Raw genomic sequence first — 23,716 nt, 5'->3', positions numbered from 1 at the left:
GGCATGGTTGTTATTTTTCATGAAAGTAATGAGAAAGCTCCTCCTTGAGGTTTTCCTTATAGGAAGGGGACAAATCTCTTATTTCAACCACCCCGGCCAGATTAAATAATTTATCGCCCCCGTGTTAGTGAAATATTGGAAGATGTATGTGTGTATGTGTTATTTATTGGAGGATGTGTTTAGGAATAGCAGTAAATAGATATGACAGAGTTACTGTCTTTAAAGGAAAAGATGAAAACATGGAAGGGTGGTTCAGGTGTGGGGCCCCTTTGGGCAGGAGTGGCCCTGGGGAGGACAGGCATCCTCGGTGGAGACCGGGGTGACCTTCCTGCTGTGTGTCCTTGCAGCTGTCCCTTCGCATCCTTATGGGGTCACACTTCTGAACTGCGATGGCCACTCCATGACCCTTGGCTGGAAGGTGCCCAAATTCAGCGGGGGAGCACCCATCCTTGGCTATTACATAGACAAGCGCGAGGCTCACCATAAGAACTGGCACGAGGTCAACTCTTCGCCCATCAAAGAGAGGATCTTAACGGTTGGTTCTTATGGGTCCATTTGTTTTTGCTGGGTGGTTTCCCATTCTGGGCAGTGTCCTTCATTCAGTGACTCAGAGTTCAAGGGCATTGGATAATGTGACACAGAAACAAAAGTGGATTCAGAAAACTTCACAACCTCGTGGGAGAAGCTCTCGAATTGGATCTGAGGAAGCATTTTCTTCTGGGACGCGAGAGGAGGCGGAGAGGCAAGGAAGCAGGTGGTGTGGGGGTTAGTGTCCCCGCTGGGAGCAGCCCCAGGCCCCCAGCCCGTCACCGCGTGGTTCTGCGGGGCTGGTGTGTCGGCACTCAGCAGGTGTTCGGTCCGAGCGCCCTTGCCTGCGGCTTGTTTATCGCAGTTCTGCTCAGCAAGGCTTGTGTGTCCAGCCTCTGAGCGAGTCACTTGCCCAAACACGCGTTCTGCCCAGGCAGAGAGAGGAGAAGGAATATTGATTTGAAGTAAGGAGGATCTGGAATCAAATCCAGACGCAAACCCTCCACAGCCACGGGCTTTCTCTCCTGCCTCCCTGAGCCTTCTGCTGCTTGTTTGTGCAGTGTAGGTCACAGGCATGCATGTGCACGCACATACGTGTGCGGGAGTGTGCTCACATGTATGTGTGCATGTATGTGCACACACATGTGCGGGACTCTGCACACTTGTGTGCACATGGGAGCGTGTAAGTATGTGTGTGTGCATGCGGGAGTGTGTGCATGCATGTGAGGGTGCACATGCGTGTGTGTGTGTGCGCACACACACGTAGTGCCTGGGCTGGTGTCAGCAGTGGGTCCCAGCAGCTCATGTCACCACAATAGCATGACACACCTGTTTCCTGTGGGACACTCAGTTGTATGATGGGGGTTGGGTTTTTGTTTGTGGGGAGACTCTTAGGGGCATAGTCCGTGTCTCGTAGACGGTTCTGCTGTATAACGTAGATTTGTATAACACATACATTGATCACCCGCTTTATCTGTCCATATTCTGGTACATGTTGCCAGAATTCAAGCGTGCACATGGGCGTGTGTATGTGTGTGCGTGCATGTGTGTGACATTACTGCTGTCTGTACGCGGTCAGCCCCCAACACTGTGCGGAGCTGCTCTGGACGAGGGCCCTGACTCCTGTTTTAGAGTTCCGGCTACTGCTGGGAGGTGAACTCCGTCTTGCAGGGAATCACACTGTTGACTTTAAACACACTTGCTCTGGAGGCTCTGTGTTTGTCCAGGAGCAGATATTTTCTAGACATGGTAGGGCAGGGCTCAGGGCTCTGGTCAAGGTCTTCCCTTTATCTTTGGGGCATAGAGCCTCATGTGGCTGAGGTCACGACCCGAGGGCCTGCAGGCCGTGTACTGGGGATGGTGACAGGTTGTCGGGCGTCACGTAGCTAGGTGCTGTCGGGCAGGGAGGCTTTGGGTCTCCAGCCAGAGGCAACCAAGCTGCTGGCGTCCGCAGAAGGGATATGGGCTTGAGGGCAGGCCCCAATCCGTGATTCCACTCGCCCTCTGCGGCCTTCATCTCCACGAGCCTCCGAGGCACTATCTGCTGAGGGTGGTTGTCACGCCTCCCCCTAGGAAGAGTGACAGAGGAATGAGAATTTCCCTGGAGCGACCACAGCACGGCAGCTGCATTCACAGCCCCTCCTGACCGCACCGCCCAGTTTACTGGCACAGCCCCCACCCTCATGGTTCATTCTGGGAGTCAGTTGTGAATCCCCTCTTTCCTCCAATGGACAGACTGTGATGCGGCTTTTATTTCCTGTGTTAATTTAAATGTGACCTGCGCAGGTGGAGGGCTTGACAGAAGGCTCACTCTATGAGTTCAAAATCGCCGCCGTCAACCTGGCCGGGATCGGGCAGCCATCGGACCCCAGCGAGCTCTTCAAATGTGAGGCCTGGACCATGCCTGAGCCTGGTAAGAGGCCCCTCCTGGACTGCAGAGTGGCTCTCTGTGGCGTGAGCTTGGTGTCAGCAGGGCCGCGGTCACTAACCCCCAGAACTAGCAGGCGTTTCATCTGCATGTGCTAAGGTGTCACCACCCTGTGCCAGGTGTGGGGCGTAGCTGGGAATGAGGCGGCCCCAGTTCCCAGCTGTGGGGTCGTGGATGGGGGCTGAGCAGGTGACGAGCGAGCGGTGATTGGCGGGGTCGCATGAGGGAGAGGGAAGGCAGCCCCGGGCAGGAGTGGCCAGTGCTGGCCGCATGATGACACAGGGTGTGTGACACTGGGGTTCCTAGTGTGTGAGGTCCGGTTCTCCTCCCAGACCCTGTGGGGACCTGGGCGCCTCTAGCTTGAAAATGTGAGATTGTTGCCAATCCACATATATTAGGACTTTATGTTTTAAAGCTGTTTTCATACATTCTCAAATCCTGGGCCTTCATTTATTTGCATTCAGTCGGTCAGGAACCTAAATGGAATGGGTAAAATGCTCCTGTTTTGAGCAAAACAAAACAACGCCCAAACAACAGACCTAAAGTTGAAGCCATTTTGTGCCCAGATTATAGTGTAGTTTTCCTCCTTTTCTTTTCTTGAGTGGTCCTTGTTTTAATGAAACTAATATTTGCCCCTTAGAAAAGCCTGTGGAAGGAAAGTTATCCCAATTTCCAGAGCCTTTTTGGGGCTTCACCCAAAAGGGCTTGGCAACCCTCTAAGGATGTGGCATGATTGAGTTCAGATGCAGCCCCTGTACCTTTTCCCTTTGCCGCCCGAGGCCCCTGGACCCAAAGAGTCAGTGCCGCTCCCGTGGAAGTGCTCTGGGGGTCTGAGCAGGTGATGTGCTCGAGGCTCGAGGAGCAGGTGTGTCAGGCAGCTGGGAGGTGGGCATCTGCAGCAGACAGGCTTCCCGCATGGGGGCAGGTGACACGCGTATCCCTGCTCTGTGCACCTGTTCTCTCTGGGAGATGCATCTGCCAGTCGTGAGTGCGGATGTGGACTCACGAATGACCTCAGGGTGCCCGCAGTCTGCAGACGCCGCATGGTCGAGCTGCAGGAACAGGTGGCCACACTGTCCCCTCTCCCCGCTCCACGTTCAGTACAGTCCTCTGGGACAAGTGTGGAGAAAGGCTGATTTAATACGCAGAGTCATGACGTCTGTGGTGCCGATGAAGTCGTGTGTCCCCGCGGCCGCAGGCACCCCGTTCTGGTGTATGCACACACGGCACAGACTACGTTTGACTTTTCAGGTCCTGCCTATGATCTGACGTTCTGTGAGGTCAGAGACACGTCCCTGGTCATGCTGTGGAAAGCCCCCATGTACTCTGGCAGCAGCCCCATTACGGGGTATTTTGTGGACTATAAGGAAGAGGATTCCGGAGAATGGAGTACTGTGAACGAGGCAGCAACTGCCAACCGTTATTTAAAGGTGACAATGATCCTTCCCGTGTTCCCTGTCTTCCCGGGATGGGGTCTCTGATCCCTACTGCAGACAGGCTTGAAGCCACCAGGCCAACCGCCCAAGCAGCTCAAACAGTCCTATGCCGCTGTGAACGGTCTCCATGGGGGTGATGGCCACTGTGCGTCTGCGGTTGGGCCTGCGTTTAACTTGTTTCATTCATAATTGCTCGTAGAAGTCACGTGTATAGACACACATATACACGCAGCTGTAATATGTCTGATGGGATGGCAATGTGCACATTTCTCTCTTCTGTCCTCCAGATATTTTTGTTTGTAGCACCTACAGTTTACCCATCACTGGGGTTGGTTGTGACTCACGTCCTTGGATGGGTAGACCACCTGCCCTGGCCCCTTGCCCCAGCTGCCCTCACCCAGTGGCTTTCCCTGCTTGGTCATGGGCTCTGTGGTGTGGTGTGGACAGCAGAGGCTGACTGAAGGTCACACCTGCGTTGTGCACACGGCTGCAGCCTCTGGGCAGCAATCCCAACAATACAAAAACAGATCGGCTTCTGATATGAACTTCTGAATGAACTAATCAGCTTCTAAAGATCTAGCCAAATATCAGTGATGAGAAATCAGCTGATGGGTATTTTACATATCAGCGCAAATTACAGTACATGTAAGCTATACGTGTAAGGAGAGACGGTTTAATTTCAAAGCGTCCAAATGATGGGAGATCTTGCACAGTTACAAATCACATTTAAAATAATATTTCATCCCATAGAATTATGTTGACTATGAACACCAGGTTGCAAATTGGATATATGATTTTAATTCTGCTTTGAAATATGCAAAGAGAAAAGGCAGATCTCAAAATTGAAGAGAGTCTGTTTCTTCTTGCAAAGTCAGATTGTGAATGATTGTGAGTCTGTCTTGCCTCCTGCTTTTCCAGCTCACTGTGCATAGATCTTACAGCTGGGGGAAAAAAAAACATGCTCATAGTAAAATGTGGAAAAATAAAAAGTCCTTTTCATTTATCAATTCCCATGTGACATTTTCTCTGTCTTTCTAAGGTCTGTGACCTGCACCAGGGCAAGACCTACGTGTTCAGGGTCCGGGCCGTGAATGCCAGCGGGGTGGGAAGGCCATCGGACACGTCTGAGCCGGTGCTCGTGGAGGCCCGACCAGGTGAGAGGTGACTGCTTGGCTGCCCAGGACGGCGGGAGGCTGCAAGGAGCCAGGGTGCAGAGGGAGGGCGTGTGTGTTCTGTGTGTGTGTGTGTGTGTGTGAATGCAGGGAAGGCAAGTCCTGCCGTGTTGTTGATGGTGTTGAGCAGCAGACAGAACAGGCCATCCCTCCAGCCCTGCATGGCCCCAGCACCCCTGCATTGGATTGGAGTCCCCGAGGCCATGGTGCACAGTTGGTGGGGATCTGTATTTGGAGCAGTAAAGCTGCATGTGGGGATGATGATGGTCTTTCATGTTACTGCTGAATTTTGACGGGGAGTCAGAAAGCCATTGGTAACACTCTTGGTGGCAAGTGGCAAAGGCCCACGGAGGGGGTGTCAGCGGGAAGTGCTTCTGAGGGCGAGGTCAGCTCACAGGGAACGTGGGAAAGGAGTGTTGCATCTGCGAACCGGGAGACCATGTCGTCTCCCTGCGTCGCTCCTCTTTCTGGGGACTGGCTTCATGTCCTCTGCCACCTGGCGCTCTGTGCTTCTCTGTCTTTGCAGTAACCGACAGTGTCTGTACCTGCCCAGGCCCATGCGTCCCCCCCATGTCCCCCCTCCCTACTTCCTCAGGGGCAGATTGACAGGCCTGTGTGGGGCCGGGTGTCCACCTGGTCAGAAGGAGCAAGCAGGTCCCCTTCCCGCCCCCTATGGAAGAAGGACGGAGGGAGGAGCCCGCGTATGGTGATATCAGGGGGTGCCCGGGGCCCTCGCAGTGGCCAGGGGTCAGATCTCAGGGAGAAGGAGGGTCTTTATGGCCGACACATTCTCCACGGCAGGACTGGATGCAGAGAAGGGAACGGACAGAGAGGTGACAACCTAAAACCCTGTCCACTCTGCCCTCCACCTGCTCCTGGAGCCATTTGCCCTCCCGTGGGTCCGACTCGGTGTCCTAGGTGACCATGCAGGGGAAGCAGATGATTTGGTGTAAACCAGGCCGCCACCTCCAAACACAGAATCCGCATATGGAGGACACGGCTTTCCTGAGACGCCGCGCTGTCCCCTTGCTCTGCAGGCACGAAGGAGATCAGCGCTGGCGTGGACGAGGAAGGCAATATCTACCTGAGCTTTGACTGCCAGGAAATGACAGACGCCTCCCAGTTCACGTGGTGCAAAGCCTACGAGGAGGTTGCGGATGACCAGAAGTTCAGGATCGAGACGGTGGGAGACCAGTAAGTCCCCTCGGGGGCCGGCCCCTGGGACCACTGGGGATGCAGACAGACACAAACAGTAACGTGTCCCATGGTTCTCTTTCAGCTCGAAGCTGTACTTTAAAAACCCGGATAAAGGGGATTTGGGAACTTACTCGGTGTCTGTGAGTGACACAGACGGAGTGTCCTCCAGTTTCACCTTGGACGAAGAAGGTAATGTCTACACGACGGAGGCTCGCCTGCTTTGGTATATGGCACTGAAAGATTGACACTAACGTAGAAAAGCCTTGCTTGCTTAGAAAACGGGTATGTGTTCGTGGGAGGCTGGGGTGAGGAGTGTTCACAGAAGCAACATTCCCTTAGACGTTAAACAAACTCTCCAGAGTTCGTACTCTGTCCAGCACCTAAATTGCTGGTCCAGGACCTGTGGCTTCTCGAGCTCCCCCTTGTACTTTTAAAGTTGGGTTCTAGCTACATTTCAGTAGCTTGGCAAGCAGGGAGTAGCCTATTAGCAAAGAAGACCATGAGGTTAATGCGAGACACACCGATGGGAGACCCTCCCTTTCCTTCCAACACTACATAGTCAGGATGGTAAAAGAAAAAAAATATATATTTTCTGTGTGTGAAATAAGATTCAACCGGCATAGTCAAAATCTCTTGCTCTCTTACAAATCGGAGATGGCAGAAAGAAAAGTCTGTTCATAGCTGGGGAGCCCTGTGCTTCCGGGGATTATAATTATTTGTGTCCAGTGCTTGTGGACCCGACCTACAGTCCGGGTTAGCCTCACAGTGACACGGAGTGAGCCCCGTCGTGCTGGACAGCATGGTCAGCTGTCCAGGGTTCTCTGGGTCTCTAGAGCTGTTGAGTGTCCGAGGGTCCTCTGTTAAGATGTGGGGTCGTCTGGGAGGCCTGGTGCCTGGGGAGCAGAACCCGAAGTTCCCCATGGGCAAGCTGGCTGGTGGCAGGCTGAGGCTGTGATCCCGAGGACACCTGACTCTGGATGGCCGTCCAGCGTGGGCAGGGAGGAGAGGCATGGACTCAGGCTGGGAGGCCCCGTGCCGATGGCCCAGGCCCGAGCAGGGCTGATGCAGATGCTGGGTAAACCTGGGGAAGCTCGTGCACATATAACAAGATATAGCAGGAGGACGGCCGAGGGGCCCGTGTGGAATCTGCTGGCCGGGGTCCTCTGGCTGCTCATGGCCAGAGACGGGCCGGAGCAGATCCTGAGTCTGCGACGGGTGCCTTTTAAGCTGCCTTTTCCTGACCTTAATTCGGTGCTCTTCCAACAGTGTTTAACTCACATCCTTAAATAATCCTGAACAGCGTTCTGCTTCTCTGCACCAGTTTTAAGTTTGTAGATGACATTTTCACTTTAATTTTAAATAGTTACAAAGGATGAAAACTTCTAGTATGTTTTATAATGTATGGGGTCTTTAAAAAATCTTTTAGATAAAACCTTGGCACTACAGATTTAGCTCATTTGATTTATGGAAATTCCTACCATTAGACGTATTGGTAGGAAGTCAAGCCAATCACCCAGTCAGGAAAGTCTGACTTCATTTTTCAGTTCAAGTAAGCATATTCATACATACTTTCGTGACCATGATCTCTTTTCTAAATTCTAATTACAAAGGAAGGAAGGGGGAAAGAAATGGCTTAGAACCTTCAGTTTTTCTTAGCTTGGTCTTGGGATGCTTTCAGGATGCATTTGTATTTATATTTATATTTATATTCTTATTTTTAACTTGTGACAGTAACACGTCACAGTGAAATCCTGGGTGGGCGAAGCATTTTGAAGGACATCTTGCAAGGGGAAGGAAAATCACAGACTACCCGCATACTCTCAGCGCCAGATCGGTATTAGGAAGGAGTTTGTATGGAATTCGAGGGTCTGGAAGTGGGTGTCTTTAAAGCTCCTCCATGCAAATCCTGCCCCCGCCCCCAGCCCCACTGTTCCCAGGGCTTTGCCCTCATGCGCCCCACCACCCCTCCCCTTCAAGGCAGGGTTATTATACCGGGAGGATCTCGGCTGAAGAGAGTATTCAAAGGTGGTTTAACTCCTATGTGCCTCTTCTCTTCTAGTTCATGTTTCTTATTCAAGTACAGATTAAATCTTGGTGGTGTCAGATCTCTGCTTGGGGTTAGCCTTGCAATTCTTTGCAAACTTCTGAATGTACAGGTGAAAATCAATGCCCGTATTTTTCTTAATTTTAGAGCTTGAACGTTTGGTGGCACTGAGCAACGAAATCAAGAATCCCAGTAAGTAAGCGTGGGACCCTGTCTGTTTGCAGGCAGACAGCAAGCCGGGGAGGGCCCTGCTTATTAAGGCATGGAGCTCACCAAGGAGCGCTTTGGGGAACGGACCGTTTCATTTTATGCAACCAGTTTCCAGGCTTGTCACCTGTTTATTGGAAGCAGATACGAGTTGATAATGCAACTTGTAGCAATTTTTATTGCATGGAGAGAGTTTTGAATTTGGGGTTTAGTGTAGCTGACCCTAATCCAAGCAAGTCGATCAGGTGGAGTTTTTGGTTACTGAGTTACATTGAATACAGAAAGGTCACGTGGGGGCGTGCCACGGGATCCACGGGATCCACGGGGAGAGACAGGAGTGTGCACACACGGCTCACGTGGCACGGGGCTTTACCTGCAACAACAGGCTAACCTGGGGTTTTATTTTTATTTTTTGGTGTTCATAATCCAATTCAACACTCCAGGGTTTCACATCCTCAAAAAATTTAATAACCAGGATTGATATTTTCCTCCAATATGCAGCTATTCTCTCTCACAACGATTCATGCATTATTGACTTTCGATTTCTTTTCTTCCTGTAGCAATTCCTCTGAAATCAGAATTAGCTTATGAGATTTTTGATAAGGGCCAGGTTCGCTTCTGGCTCCAGGCTGAGCACTTATCACCAGACGCCAGCTACCGATTCATTATTAATGACAGAGAAGTCTCTGACAGTGAGGTGAGTTCATGTGCAAGCGATCTCTGGCTTTGAGGAGGCCGGGTAGGTCAGTGACTTCGGGTCAATATTTTGCGCATGTTTTCATCCCCTTTTGAGCTGCAGAAATTGGGGTGTAGTGGGTTGGTGAGATGAACACGTGATGGTTGATTCTTGGGATGTTCAGAGACTGGTCTGGGTTAGATGAGAGATCAGGAGTCCTTGAAATCCAAGCCTGCTAGAACTGAACAGAGGCCAGCTTTGTTTTAGAGACATTGAGCCTGGTGCTAGGAAAAGGTTCAGGTGACACGGGGGGCATGGGAATATCCTTGATGGACACACCTATTTATTCTTGACCCTGGATTTGAAGGCATGTATTTTTACCCCACTATCCATGGGCCCCCCTCCCACTGAGAGCTTCTCATGGAAGGCTTCCATGGTGAAATCTGTTTCTACACCTTCCCTAACCTTTTAAGCTGCTTTCTTTAATGGCGAATCTGGGCAAAGCACAGCCAACCGCCAACAATGTATAGAATGCTATGATACAAATGCTTTTGCTGTTGTTCTGCTTTTAACTGTATGCGGAGAATCCTACAATTGTTATAAATATTCCTTTTTTTGGCTGCGGAACATTGAGTATGCTTCAACGTATTTCTTCTTGTCTGATAATTCTAGCACACCTGCTGTAATTTCCAGCTGAACGAAAACGTGCTTGATGGGTCCTTTCTTTACTGTTGAATGGAGAGCAAGGGGTCTTCACCTCCTGTGCTCTTTTCCCCTGGGACTCAGTATGTGGTGTCATCAGTATCTTTAGCATCCTGTTGACTTCAGACCCCTCATCCGTGTGTGCTGGACACACGTTCATGGAATGGTTGACATGTAGGAATCACCCAGGCCACGCAGTGCCCGCTTACCGTGTCGCTGAACTGGGCCCCTCATCCCTAGTCCAGGCTTTGTGTTCCATAGGTGTTTGGTAATGTTTACCTGGATAGTTGAACAGGTGTCAGGCAGAAATCTGGAGTGGAAAAAGATCATGCGATTTTTCTTACCCTTGAGAGACAGTGACGTACTTTAAGAGGCGTGCAGGTGGGAGGAGTGGCTGATGAGTAGACAGCAGGCATTTTCCTCCTGGCTGCAGAAAAGCCAGCAGTATACATTCTGTCCCTGGGAGAAGAGTATACCGCATGATCAAAGACTTGGAGAAATTCTCTTTGAGCAGAGACCGTGCTAGGAGATGAAAAAGAATTTAGTGTAATTGCACTTTATTTGTAGAACACCTTTTGATTAACATTTCCTACCTGCTGCATAGAGCTTGCTTTAAAAGCTGATGTCTTTGCTACGTGGCTAATCTTTTGGGATAGGGCTGCACTATTTCACTTGTTAATTAGCAATCCACAGGTGACTTTTCCGGGGGGCAGATTGATGTTATTTTGTGTGAGTCACATAAAAGCCTGTATTTACGGCACCCATAAAACCATTGAACTTCATCTTGCTGCATAATGGTGATCGCCAGAAGCCTAATTAATTTCTAAAACCTGCCCACACACCGCAGTGCAGTAGCTGAGAGAACGGGAAAAGCTACTGTATCGCGAAGAATCCGGTTGGTGAGAGTCCTGCGTTCTTACTTCTCAGACCTAGTGGGGCCGGCTATTGGAGGCTTCTCCTTGCAGGGGCTGGAAGTGAGCGTGGTGTCGGACAAACAAGAACAGGGCTTTGTCTCACTGATTTGAAATTTGCTCCCAGTATTCAAAAGTAAATACTCAGAACAATGGAGCAGGCCAGCGAGCTCCACCCGTGCAGGTGTCCTTCTTCCGTCCCTGCCTGTCTCCCTCCTCCGCCGCCGCCAGTCTGCCCGGAGGAGACGTGGTCTCCACGTTCTGTGATCGGGACTGTTTCTCAGTGACCTCCCTCTCAGAAAATGAGCTGAGGCCACGTTCATTTGTCTCTCTCCATCGTGTCCCTCAGACCAAGTTCCTGGCTCAGGTTCCCATCCAGACGCAGTCTGAGTGACCTTATACAAGCATGCTCTGTGTGAAACCACATTGGAATTTCTAACCGTGAAGGTGATTTTGTTTCTGTTTGCTGAAAGTCAAGGCCAGGGAGTGGGTTTTATTCACTTAAAACCTCAGCGTCATATTTGATTGGGCAGGACTGGAAGTATCATGGTTGACTGTTGAGAAGTTGGTAGTCATCCTCCTCTCCCCGTGGATATATTTTACAAATAATTTTCTTTCTTTCTTTCTTTCTTTCTTTCTTTCTTTCTTTCTTTCTTTCTTTCTTTCTCTCTTTCTCTCTTTCCTTCCTTCCTTCTCTCTCTCCCTCCCTCCCTCCTTCCCTCCCTCTTTTTCTTTCTTTCTTTCTTTCTTTCTTTCTTTCTTTCTTTCTTTCTTTCTTTCTTTCTTTCTTTTTTCCTTCTTTCTTTCTTTCTTTCCTTCCTTCCTTCCTTCCTTCCTTCCTTCCTTCCTTCCTTCCTTCTTTTCTTTTCTTTTCTTTTCTTTTCTTTTCTTTCTTTTCTTTCTTTCCATTATGTTATGTTAGTCACCATACAGTACATCATTAGTTTTTGGTGTAGTGTTCCATGATTCGTTGTTTGCATATAACACCCAGTGCTCATTGCAATACGTGCCCTCCTTAATACTGTCTCCCAGAACCAGCCAAACGGCAGGGACCCTCATGTGGGAAGTGAGCCTGCCTCCTAGAGCTGCCGAATCGGCTCACGGAGACAGTGATATCCCGGACTTCAAACAGTCCCGCAAGGGTGTCTGAGCCCAGAGACAGCAGCTGGGAGGGCTGAAGCGGTGAGGAGGGTTTCGGGAGCAGGGGTGCCCAAGGTGAGTCTGGGGGGACAGACAGAAGGCCAGGCCAGCCCTGCTGCCCGTGCTGAGTGCTGGCGAAGGGACAGACATGTGCCAGCAGCCGGAGGAGGGGGACGTGCAGTCAGAAGAGACGTCAGGAGCCTTCCAGGTCAGGCAAAAGAGTTTAGAAATGGTGCCAGATGCTCGGGGAGGTGAACTCACAGACGAACTGGACAGAGTGGCTCTTTTGCTCATACCCATGTTCTGAACGCTGTTGCAACAGCTGCATTTGAAACGCTGAACTCTGAATGTGAGCTCTGAGATANGAGAGCGCCATGGGAAGAGCGTTCATCAGAGAATGAGCACTGTTCTCTCGCACTGTGGACAGACTTTCCGTAAGGTCACCTGCAGATAGACATTCTTTCTAAATTCTTAGTAAGGGGAGTGTTCTAGACAGAGTGTGCTTTCCGAGGACTAATGGAGTTTCCCTGGGGTGACCCTGCTTTCCTTGCTGCCAACCACAGATGGCTGGTGTTTGTTCTGCTCAACCTGCTCCCTGGGTCTCCCCCCTGCAGGGCTGAGATCAGGGTTCAGGTTGGGAAGACCCTGCCGGACCCCCTGAGGGGCTCACAGGGAGAAGGGGAGCTTGCAGGGCGCATCCTGTGGGTCACCACAGGCATCATGAGCAGTCACTGGAGAGAAGAATCCTGAGCCCCGGGGCCTCTGCATGCACCATTCCCTGACTTTGAGATGACTCATTCTTTGGATGTGGTCCTTCTGCCCCCATGGCCCCTGCTTCATTTCAGATATCGTCTTGTCCAAGGCTGGAAGAAGGCATAGTCCATTAGCTGCCATAAAACATTTTGGTGTCTGTGAGCTCTTCACAAACGAGGAGAGTGGAGTGTGAGAGAGAGCTGAGCTTTGGATGGGCTGGGTGGTGCGGGGAAGTGTCCCCAACCAGATGTTGTTGGTAGGAAACTACAGTGCGGTGGTCGGGGACCACAGCCAGTGGAGCGCCATGGACGGTGAAATGAGCTTTTCAGCGAGAATCCCACACACGTTTATTTGGTGTTTACCGCCTACGGGGCGCACAGGTGCTGGGTGGAAAGGGTGAGGACAGTCTGAGTTCTGAAGGCCTCACCATCCAGCACGATGGAGAGAATGGGTGGACAGTTGGACTGGGGTGAGGTCTGCCCCCGAACGGGGGGGCATGAGCAGCAGGGATGCTACAGAAAAGGCACCCAGCCAAGTCCAAGGGCAGTTCCCATTAGGTCCTCCCTGTGCTAGTCTGGAGGGAACGATGTGGGGGGGGGCTGTGAGAGGCTGCGCCAAACTGTGACCTCAGGAGTGAGGGGAGCACGAAGTGCCAGACTTGCTTATGCACGCAGAGCTCCTGCATCCTCTTCCAAAATATCTTTGCACACCTGACAACCAGCTTCTGTGGCCCTGGTCCATGCAGCGGCCTTGAAGCCATGGTTCTGAGTCCTCAGAGCTGCAGACAACATGGTGCTTGATGGTTGATTGTTGCCGGCCACCTGTGTTTTGTGATCTGTGTGGGGTATGCGGACACACACACCGTTTCGTTTTTCCCCCACATCCTTAATGGTCTTGTGCTAGATGCTTGTTCTTGGGTGTGTGTAGTCCCTGCTGGAGCCTTCCTGGAGGAGGCAGCTCCCGCACAGAACGGGGCTGCATCACCAAGTGGGTGCGTGTGTCCCTTGGTTCATGCGTGATTCACTGAGAGGTTTCATGGGTACAATCTCATTTTGCGTTTTTGTATATGTCAGAGTCCCTTGGGGTGTAGTGGTTGATGCAATTGTCAAAGTCATAGATAAAACTGGGAGAAGGAGTTTCACCGTAGCATTAATTCTCTGCTTCCGCCATTGCTTCCAGAAACACAGAATGAAATGTGACAAAGCAACTGGCATTATTGAGATGGTCATGGATCGATTTACTACTGAGAATGAAGGCACCTACACCGTGCAGATTCACGACGGAAAAGCCAAGAATCAGTCTTCACTGGTTCTCATTGGAGACGGTACGCTCTCCTGCGAATTGTTTGAAAATTGTTTTGACTACACAGAGACAATCATCTTTGATTTCTTTTCCTTTGAATATTGACTTTAGCGTTCAAGGCTGTCCTAGACGAGGCTGAATTTCAAAGAAAGGAATTCCTCAGGAAGCAAGGTAGGTACTGGACTCACCCCCCAGGAGCCGAGCGGACTCAGCATTCGAATGTTTGTTTATGGCAAATTTGGCTCAATGCCGAATGGCTGTAGATGCTGTTTTAAATGATCATGAAGTTAGACTGTTTCTCATCTGTAGAAACTTGAGTATTTTTCTGTTCTTTGCACTTTACATTTATTTTCACCTGTGTTTTTGTCTTGCTTCTCCTTTAAAAGCCCCAGGATCTACTGTTTCGTGCTCGTATTTCCTGTTATTTTGAGTCAAGGACACGGTCAGGGTGGCCAGGCCGTGTGGCCGACCTGCTAATTAACTCATTTCCCCTATTCACTGCTGAGATGGAGATGAACTCAGACCCTCATTTCTCCTTTATGAAAGACAGTTGGATGACCGGGCCACGTGACAGATGACAGATGACCGTAGGTGCTCTGTAATCCGCACCCACCCCAGGGATGCGCATTTTATTCCTGCCACGCCCCACACAACCCTGAGGGTCAGCCAACTGCTCTCCTCACCATTTTCCTTGTCCACACGCACATTGCCAGCTCTCTGTGGTCTGGTCATCCCACAGCGACATGGCTTTCCACGGTCACCTCTGCAAACTGGGGCACTGTCCAAAGTCTGAGCTGGGTCTTCAGGCCTCCGCATAGCTGTCATGAGCTCGTGTTCCCCGTGGCACTGGCAGCATATGTGTGTGTGTGTATGTGTGTGTGTGTTTTCCTTTTCTTTACGTTTTTTAAAAATGTGTCTCTCCTATTTTCCCCCTCAGGCCCTCATTTTGCTGAGTATTTGCACTGGGATGTTACAGACGAGTGCGAAGTTCGACTTGTTTGTAAGGTGAGGACTCGGCTCCAACGAGAGAGTGGTAAGCTCTCGTTCGTGGGGCGGCAAGAGACCTTTCAGGGAGTCGTCCGCCATCAGTCATAGGATGCGAACAAACACAGCGTGCTGGCCACGGTGTGTGACTTTGAGTCTCGTGGACGTTTTCCTAGTTAGACTACAGAGCTTGTCTCTGCTCCTCATGAGGAGATGACAGTGTGGAGGCATGCAAAAGAAGATTCAAGTAGGCAATTTAAAATATTTAAGATTTTTAGTAAGTGAGCATATGGAAAGTATGCCACAATGAAATTCATCTGGTAATTTCCATGCTGCTCACACGATTTCTTTAGGGAAAGAAGGTAGTTTTGGGAATAAGATGCTCCTTAACTTTTGTGCTAACAATTGAGTAATGCAGTAAGCCTCATTAGTTCCTACTGAATATAAAAATCTGTATTTGGGGGAACGGATTTTAAGGAGCATCTGCTACCTGAGCAGTGCTGTAGGAGAGGCTGGGGGAAGATCAATAATGCATTGTTTTGTTCCTCAAGCTACTCAACAGACTGGTAGGTAAAAGAGAAAATAAACAGATTATTTGAACTGAGTGATGGTTTCTGAGCTGAGCACTGGAGGAAGACCAAGAATGTCATAGGTCCGTGAGGTGGGGGGAGACTGCTCCAGGGAGACCCAGAATGTGGACGAAGAGCCTGAATGTGGAAATAGCTGTGTGGGACGCTAGTACCAAACTGTGACATTGTGAAGGTGGTCGTTGTGGGACACCATACAGCAGGTCCTCAAACATTCAGCAGAGCCCCATGGCAGGATTCAGCATAGAGAGGAATTGAAACCACGGACGCAGATGGCTATCTGTGCGTCCAGGTCCCTGGCAGCACTGTTACAACAGCCATAGTGTGAGGGCTGTCTAAAGAGATGAGAGTGGACGGTGGGGTCAGGATCACAGTGTGAGGGGCTGGTCTGAGGAGATGAGAGTGGACGGTGGGGTCAGGACCATAGTGCGAGGGCTCTTCTGAGGAAATGAGAGTAGACGATGGGGTCAGGACCATAGTGTGAGGGGCTCTTCTGAGGAGATCAGAGTAGACGATGGGGTCAGGACCATAGTGTGAGGGCTGTCTGAGGAGATGAGAGTGGACGATGGGGTCAGGACCATAGTGTGAGGGGCTCTTCTGAGGAGATCAGAGTAGACGATGGGGTCAGGACCATAGTGTGAGGGCTGTCTGAGGAGATGAGAGTGGATGATGGGGTCAGGACCATAGTGCGAGGGGCTCTTCTGAGGAGATGAGAGTGGACGATGGGGTCAGGACCATAGTGCGAGGGGCTCTTCTGAGGAGATGAAGCAGATGATGGGGTCAGGACCTTAGTGTGAGGGGCTGGTCTGAGGAGATGAGAGTGGAGTGGTTAAGAATATAGTGTGAGGATGATTGGTAGGGGAAAAAAGGGATAAAGAAAGGGAGGGTAATGAGAAGGGGGAATGAACCATGAGAGACTATGGACTCTGAGAAACAAACTGAGGGCCTCAGAGGGTAGGGGGGTAGGGGAATGGGATAGACCGGTGATGGGTAGTAAGGAGGGCACGTATTGCATGGTGCACTGGGTGTTATACGCAACTAATGAAGCATCGAACTTTACATCGGAATCCGGGGATGTACTGTATGGTGACTAACACAATATAATAAAAAAATCATTTAAAAAAAAAAAAGAATATAGTGTGAGGGGCTGGTGCACAGGGGCCGGAAGGAGAATAAGGGTGACAGTGGGGTCATTGTAGGGTGGGACACTGGGCCGCCAGCTCTTCAGTGTCACTGAGTGTCAGATGAGGGACCCAGGATAACGTGTAGAGATGGGCTGGGCGCTGACCTGAAGCCTAGGGAGCATATAGCTGTGGGACAGGGGATTTGAGGAAAGGTCGTGTGCAGGCGGGTGGTGGGTGGTGGTCTGGGGCCACGGGAGGGCCGTGCACACCCTGGGTTAGTGCCAGTTAGACCTTGAGACGCCATGATTACATCGACCTTTCCTGCTCATCTGTACTCATTGTTCGTGTTGGTGATGAAGTCCTAATTAGATGTCCTGTATCCATCTCTTTTTTCTGTGTGTATTAACCGAAGCTAAAGTTTTGATTTTTAACACACTTGAGGTTGTTATAAATTCATTGTAGGAAAATACCTAGAATTATTTTTCTTTTCGTAATGAGTTTCTTTTTTTCTTTTCTTTTTTTTGCCATGATCAATTCGCATTTATTCCAGGTATGCAAGGCTGATTCAACATTCAAAAATCAATTAACATAATCTTTTTTTTAATAATAATTTTTTATCATGTTAGTCATCATACAGTAAGTACATCCCTAGTTTTTGATGTAAATTTCCATGATTCATTACTTGCATATAACACCCAGTGCACCATGCAATACGTGCCCTCCTTAATAGCCATCACCAGCCTATCCCAATCCCCCATCCCTCTCCTCTCTGAAGCCCTCAGTTTGTTTCCCAGAGTCCATAGTCTCTCATGGTTCATTCCCCTTTCTGTTTACTGCCCCCTTTTCTTCTTCCCCTTTTTCTCCTACCGATCGATCTTCCTACTTCTTATGTTCCATAAATGAGTGAAACCATATGACAATTGTCTTTCTCTGCTTGACTTATTTTGCTTAGCATTATCTCCTCCAGTCCCGTCCATGTTGCAGCAAATGTTGAGAAATCGTTCTTTTTTTTTTTTTTAAGATTTTATTTATTTATTTGACAGAGATAGAGACAGCCAGCGAGAGAGGGAACACAAGCAGGGGGAGCGGGAGAGGAAGAAGCAGGCTCATAGCAGAGGAGCCTGATGTGGGGCTCGATCCCATAACGCCAGGATCACGCCCTGAGCCGAAGGCAGACGCTTAACCACTGTGCCACCCAGGCGCCCTGAGAAATCGTTCTTTTTGATGGCTGAATAATATTCCATTGTATATATTGACCACATCTTCTCAATCCAGTCATCTGTTGAAGGGCATCTTGGCTCCTTCCACGATTTAGCTATTGTGGACAATGCTGCTATGAACATTGGGGTGCATATGGCCCTTCTCTTCACTACGTCTGTATCTTTGGGGTAAATGCCCAGTAGTGCAATTGCTGGATCATTCTTACCCTACTGTGTTTAAAAGGAAGACTCAGAGACAAAATCATTTTTAAGATAAAAGAAGTTTACCGACACAGAAGTTACAAGGGTCTGTTCAACAAATGAAAACGCCATAGGTATTTGCAGGGAAAACCCCGCAAGATCACTGAGGATAAGCTGTTTACTCGGGAAACAGGATGGGAAAGACAGCAGTGTTTTCAAATAATTGTCATATGCAGAAAAGATGTGTGTCTTCAAGTTTTTAGACCTCAGCGCTGCCAAAATCAGTTCTTTAGATCTCCAGCAGCTACGGGCAGCCAGCCTGGGCAGAGGGGCTCTCTTACAGTGGTTCATTCTCTGTTTCTGATCGTAGGGCATCAAGTGCATGCTTACATAGCCGTGCGGCCCACGGGAATTCTCCTTCCTGGAGCGCCCTGAGATCATCCTAGTGCCACAGGCCCTTCTGTAAATACGTGATGGTATTTCAGGGTCCCTGACCGAAGCAAGTCAAAAGTTTTTAAACAAAGATATTGGAGAAACTGAACACATAGTAACTGAGATTTGAGCATTTTGCAGTTTAACACACTTAATTCATATAATTGTGTCCTTAGCTCCTGTGATTCTTTAAGTTATTCTACATAGTTTTCCCCTTAGTAATATGTTAGATGATTTTTAAAATATACATGCATAACAAGACACATGGAGAAAATTTATACATTTTTAAAATGTACTTGCATAACAAAACACATGGAGAAAATTTATGCAAGAAAATTTATACATTCATAATATAACTTCACAGAAAACGATATATTTGTTTACTTATTTATAAAACCATCTTTTAAAAGAAAGGTTTACCATAAAATAAATTTCATTCAGACACAGAAGAAAATCTCCTAGAAAGTTCTCATATAGCAGACATGGGGACTGGGCACTCTCTCTTGGAGACGGAGTCAGGCGTGTGCCACATCATGTCTCGGGGGTCTTGTTACTCTCTTTTTTAGGTATTTATGTACATTTTTGGTGCCTGTATTTAAGGAGTGGGAGGGAGAAATTGCAGAGTATAGAGGAAAGACAGTGGATCCTTCTGGGGCGTAAGAACCCCCCAGCTATGGGACAAGGAAGCCAATGGAGGATGTCAGTTTCAGAGAATAGAGATTGGATGTTGTTGGAAAGGGTTGTATTTAGCACTCATACACCAGCAATTTAAAACATCTGGGAAAACCAGAGTAAGGGGAAGCAGCACTCAAGTGAGGTAAAGGACGTAAGGGTTGGGTTGGCACTAACAATGGACACCAAGATCTTGAAGTGTAGGGGAAGGAGGTCGTCTGCTGGACTGTCTGGCTACAGCCATTTTACCATTGGTTGTCAGCTCGTGGTCCTGACTTGAGAACGGAGCTCCCGCCTCCCGGTCCAGGGGACACTCTGTCCACGCACTTGGCAAACATTTGTAGACTCGTGGGGCATGCTGCCCTGTCCTGAGATGCTAGGGTGAGCAGGAGTGTGTTCCGGACCCCTGCTGTCCTGCGGATTGTGCTCTGGTGCTGTCACTGGTGACACTGACTTAGGGCCAACGCGGGAGTTCTGAGCTCTGCTGACTACAACACGATCAGAACTGGCCACACTGTCTGAATGCTTGAAATTCGTTTTTTTGTCATTGACATCACTTTTGCTGAGTCCATATGGGGTATAAATGCAGAATCATCCGTCTCAAATCATCCGTTGTGGCTGTTTCGTTCTGTCTGTAAGAACCAGGCTTGTTTCTCATCCATGGGATGTACACATCAGAGCGTGTGAATCAAAATGCTTCCTCATCTCTGGAATTCTGCAAAGCTTAGTGTCAAATGTGAGCTCATGTTGCAGATTGAATTGTAAGGAATTTTAGTAGAAGGAAAGTTCCCATTCTCATTGGGCTTATTTGGTGTTATTGTTTTATCCCCTCTATACAGATACATTTGAAATGTCATACTGGCAAAAAAGCAGCCACGAAACAGTTTTATAGCCCTCTAAGAATATTTCCCATTATTTATAAATTTAAAATACACTGCTTACAACTTGTTTTTATGACTGACATTTCATATAACTCAAAAACTCCTTACACTATCTAATTTCACGGGCTAGGACGATTTGTCCTTCTCTATGCAATGGTGAGAGCTTAATTATTTTAGAAGCTGGAATTTAGAAATGCATTTGCCATTATTAGGATGGACAGCTTTTCCGTGAGCCTCTGTCTGAGGCTATAATAAAAATTGATGGTATTTTTTTTTAAGTCTGTGATTTAAAATCCAGAGACTTTTTTCTTTTTTAAAGATTTTATTTATTTATTTGAGAAAGAAAAAGAGAGCACAAGCAGGGGGAGAGGAAGACACAGACTCCTCACTGAGCAGGGAGCCTGAAGCGGAACTCGATCCTGGGACCGTGGGATTACGACCTAAGCTGAACGCAGATGCTTTACTGACTGAGGCACCCGTGTGTCCCCCCAGAGATTTTTTCTTAAAAGCAAGAGTGATTCTCATCCTCACCGTAAGATTTCTGCCTTGCAGGTGGCAAACACCAAGAAAGAGACAGTATTCAAGTGGCTGAAGGATGATGTTCTGTACAAAACAGAAGCGTTGCCCGATCTGGAGAAGGGAGTCTGCCAGCTCCTCATACCCAAGGTACATGGCGTTGCATGGAGCAGGCTGGAGGCCAACAAAGGCGGGTCTTTCGAATAATGTGTAAATCCTGCATTCGTTCCCATTTTTAATCCTGAATTTTCATGGTTTGCAAAGGGAGCATATTATCATTTATTACATTTTCCATCTTGGCATTGATCTTACATGCGTATGGGATATGTTTTATTTGCAGTTGTCAAAGAAGGACCTTGGTGAATATAAGGCAACCTTGAAAGACGAGAGAGGTCAAGATGTCTCTGTCCTTGAGATAGCTGGCAAAGGTAAAAGAAAACCTTTGTCCTCCCCAAAGAGATCCAGTTAGCCAACAGGATGCGGTGTGCTAGGAAGGCACATCGATCTGTATCCTGACTGGACACGCTGTTCCCTTAGCAGTGACGCAGTAGGAGCAGATCGGTCTGTGCTTTACTTCCATTCAGACCTGCTTCAGTGTTTTAGAAAAATGCGAGGTGTTACTTTGCATTTATAGGAAATGTCATTTTAGTCCATCATCATAAGCCGTTTTCTCCCATTACTAATGTAGTTAAAATGATTGAAACGGGGAAGTGATTCAATTAAATGTATAGTTGGATTAATGTGGAGTAAGATTTTCTTGTTCCTTGCGTAAAAAGTGAACAGGTGAGAGGGATTTATGACCCACAGGAGACTTTTATGGATAAATGTTGCCATGTTAATGTTTCATTTTTCAAATGAACATCAGGACTTCCTGTATCAATTTAATTAAACATGAAAATGCTGCCTTCTGATAAAATTATTCATCGTAATGATACATTTCCCTTCTTCCTTTCAGTGTATGAGGACATGGTTTTGGCAATGAGCAGAGTCTGTGGTAAGTAAATGCCTACTGATTCCCAGGGTATGCGTGGTGCCGAAATCCCCGTTTCCTGAGACGAGAACTGAGCCCTGCAAAGGGGCGGCTGGGGCAGCCCTCCCGCTGCTCCCTGATCCAAAGGGGTTTGCAGCACTATATTTAGAATCTAAATTTTATTAAAAAGAAACCCAGTGTGGACCTCCTGATTAGCCAATTCTTCCGACTTGCCTTCGCTTCATTTAGGCGACCGCTCTGTACGTGATTGCTCTCAGCATCTTTATCACCAGCATTGAGCAGCAATAATGAATTTTAAACCTCTGGCTCTGCGTCATGTGTATGAAACCCTTTTTCAGTTTTGCAAATAAATTCTTCCTCTCCATTTCCCCTTCACAGAAACCGTGAGAACGAAGAGATGGATTAGTAATTCAGTAACAATAGCTCCTACGTGGGCAGAGTTTTATGCTAAGAATGACAGCATTTTATTACTGTGGGCTTCCTGGAGATGCCCTAATTTAGCTCTTCAGAGCCGGTGACTGGGGTGGGAACGGGGCCCAGTGGCGGGCGTTCTGCCCCGGGTCAGGGCTCTACCAGCAGTGACACACGTCAATACCACGCTTCCCTGCGGCTCTCACGGGCTTTCTGATGTTCTTCTGAAAACCTTCTTGTGTTTATTTTTCATTGCTTCCTCAAAACAAGGTGCTGCAAGGTAGATTTTACTCATTTCTACTTTGGCTTGGTCAGATAAACACAACCGCATTTTAAACGAGTTTTAGCCTTGATGGTAGTTAAGGGACCAAGCGCTCCTTCACGGCTGCCGAGCCCCTTGGTGAAGGCCCTTGGAGCCGTGTAGCACGCACCGTGGAGGCGCTGATGGCGGTCCTGGCAAAGTCAGCGTGTGTGTGCGAAATGGATCTTCTCCTGCTCTTCCCCTGCTCTTCCCCTGATCTGGCGCAGGGAGGACCGTGTGCTGAGCGCAGACGCGGGGCTGCCCGCCACACATACGTGAAGCCTCTATCCTCTGAAGAGGCTAGGCCCCTGCTCGCGACAGGTGCCCGCATGCGAGGGGCAGCAGCGAGCGCCGTCTGGTGCCCGATGTGCGTGTGTTGGTAGCACACCAGGCTTCCTGCAGGCCCACGCCCTGCGCCAGAGTCCGCGAGCCCTAGCCTGCCCTGCCAGGGCCTTGCGGGCTGTGCCAGCCGTCCTCACAGTGACCGCCCCCCTCCCCAGGCTGCAGGGACATTTCTGGGCCACCCGGGGTGTGTTGGTGTCGTGGGTGTTGGTCTTGCTTTTGTCTTGGAGCGACGTGTGGGTTCCTACAGCACCTGCGTGTTCATCACAGACCACCATCCCAAGTGCTGAGGGTCCCTCTGTGCTCTCTCAGGAAGAGGGGGCCTTTGTTCTTGGGCCTGGCAGGGGGCCTCCTGCACCCGTCGTCCTCCAGCTTCTTCTGAGCGTGTCTGTAGTGCTGACGCACACACACACACTCACACACACGCAGACTCACACAGACTCACACACAGGTTCACACAGACTCAGACACTCATTGATTCACATATAGACACACTCACAGAGACTCACGTGGATATACTCTCACACACTCACATACACACACAGACTCACACTCACATACACAGACTCACACAGATTCACTCAGACTCATACACTCACTGACTCCCACACACTCACACGCTCATCCACTAGGTGCTGCCTTGTGTCTCCTTTCCGTGGGGGAGGCACCCACCTCCCAGAAGACTTGCTAATTGATGCCCACACCGCCCTGGGTGTGTTGGGGTGTGGACCTCACCTCAGAGGCCCACTCGTAGACAATGGTCTTGAGGAACTCAAAGTGCACCTACAATGTTCCTTCGGGGGCTCCCCAGGTCGCCGGCCAGCCTCCATCATTTAGGGCTATGCACTGTCAATGTGGGAGGCAAGCCACGAGCACGCGTCTCACATGGACAGGATCCACGTGGAACCGCACTGTGTGTGAGATTGCACCTGCCTGCCTCCCTTCTCCTTCTTCCTGCCTTTACTAAAACAGCCCTCTCCCTAATGGGATGGAGCCACAAGCACTCCATCCCCTGAAGAGCTTTCTGTAAAATCTGTGTAAATGATGTGTGGATTGAAATCCCCTCTGGGCTCCACTGCC

At 49.2% G+C, this 23,716-nt stretch overlaps 1 protein-coding gene across 1 annotated transcript in view; it reads left to right on the top strand.

The window, feature by feature from the left end:
- Positions 1 to 23,716, top strand: part of MYOM2 (myomesin 2) — a 76,274-nt gene that overhangs the window by 36,068 nt on the left and 16,490 nt on the right. The window contains exons 17-30 of the mRNA XM_008708847.1: positions 348 to 535; positions 2,314 to 2,440; positions 3,707 to 3,885; positions 4,931 to 5,045; positions 6,101 to 6,257; positions 6,343 to 6,449; positions 8,452 to 8,496; positions 9,072 to 9,208; positions 13,873 to 14,017; positions 14,107 to 14,166; positions 14,933 to 15,000; positions 20,628 to 20,741; positions 20,932 to 21,019; positions 21,547 to 21,585. Of these exons, the coding sequence (XP_008707069.1) occupies positions 348 to 535; positions 2,314 to 2,440; positions 3,707 to 3,885; positions 4,931 to 5,045; positions 6,101 to 6,257; positions 6,343 to 6,449; positions 8,452 to 8,496; positions 9,072 to 9,208; positions 13,873 to 14,017; positions 14,107 to 14,166; positions 14,933 to 15,000; positions 20,628 to 20,741; positions 20,932 to 21,019; positions 21,547 to 21,585 (1,569 nt within the window). The remainder of the gene's footprint in view (positions 1 to 347; positions 536 to 2,313; positions 2,441 to 3,706; positions 3,886 to 4,930; positions 5,046 to 6,100; positions 6,258 to 6,342; positions 6,450 to 8,451; positions 8,497 to 9,071; positions 9,209 to 13,872; positions 14,018 to 14,106; positions 14,167 to 14,932; positions 15,001 to 20,627; positions 20,742 to 20,931; positions 21,020 to 21,546; positions 21,586 to 23,716) is intronic.

The sequence above is a fragment of the Ursus maritimus genome, unplaced genomic scaffold (assembly GCF_017311325.1).
Source record: "Ursus maritimus isolate PB19 unplaced genomic scaffold, ASM1731132v1 scaffold_28, whole genome shotgun sequence".
In the NCBI taxonomy this organism is placed as follows: Eukaryota; Metazoa; Chordata; class Mammalia; order Carnivora; family Ursidae; genus Ursus; species Ursus maritimus.
The sequence above is the reverse complement of the archived record's forward strand: the minus strand, read 5'-3'. Positions and strand labels throughout refer to the sequence as shown.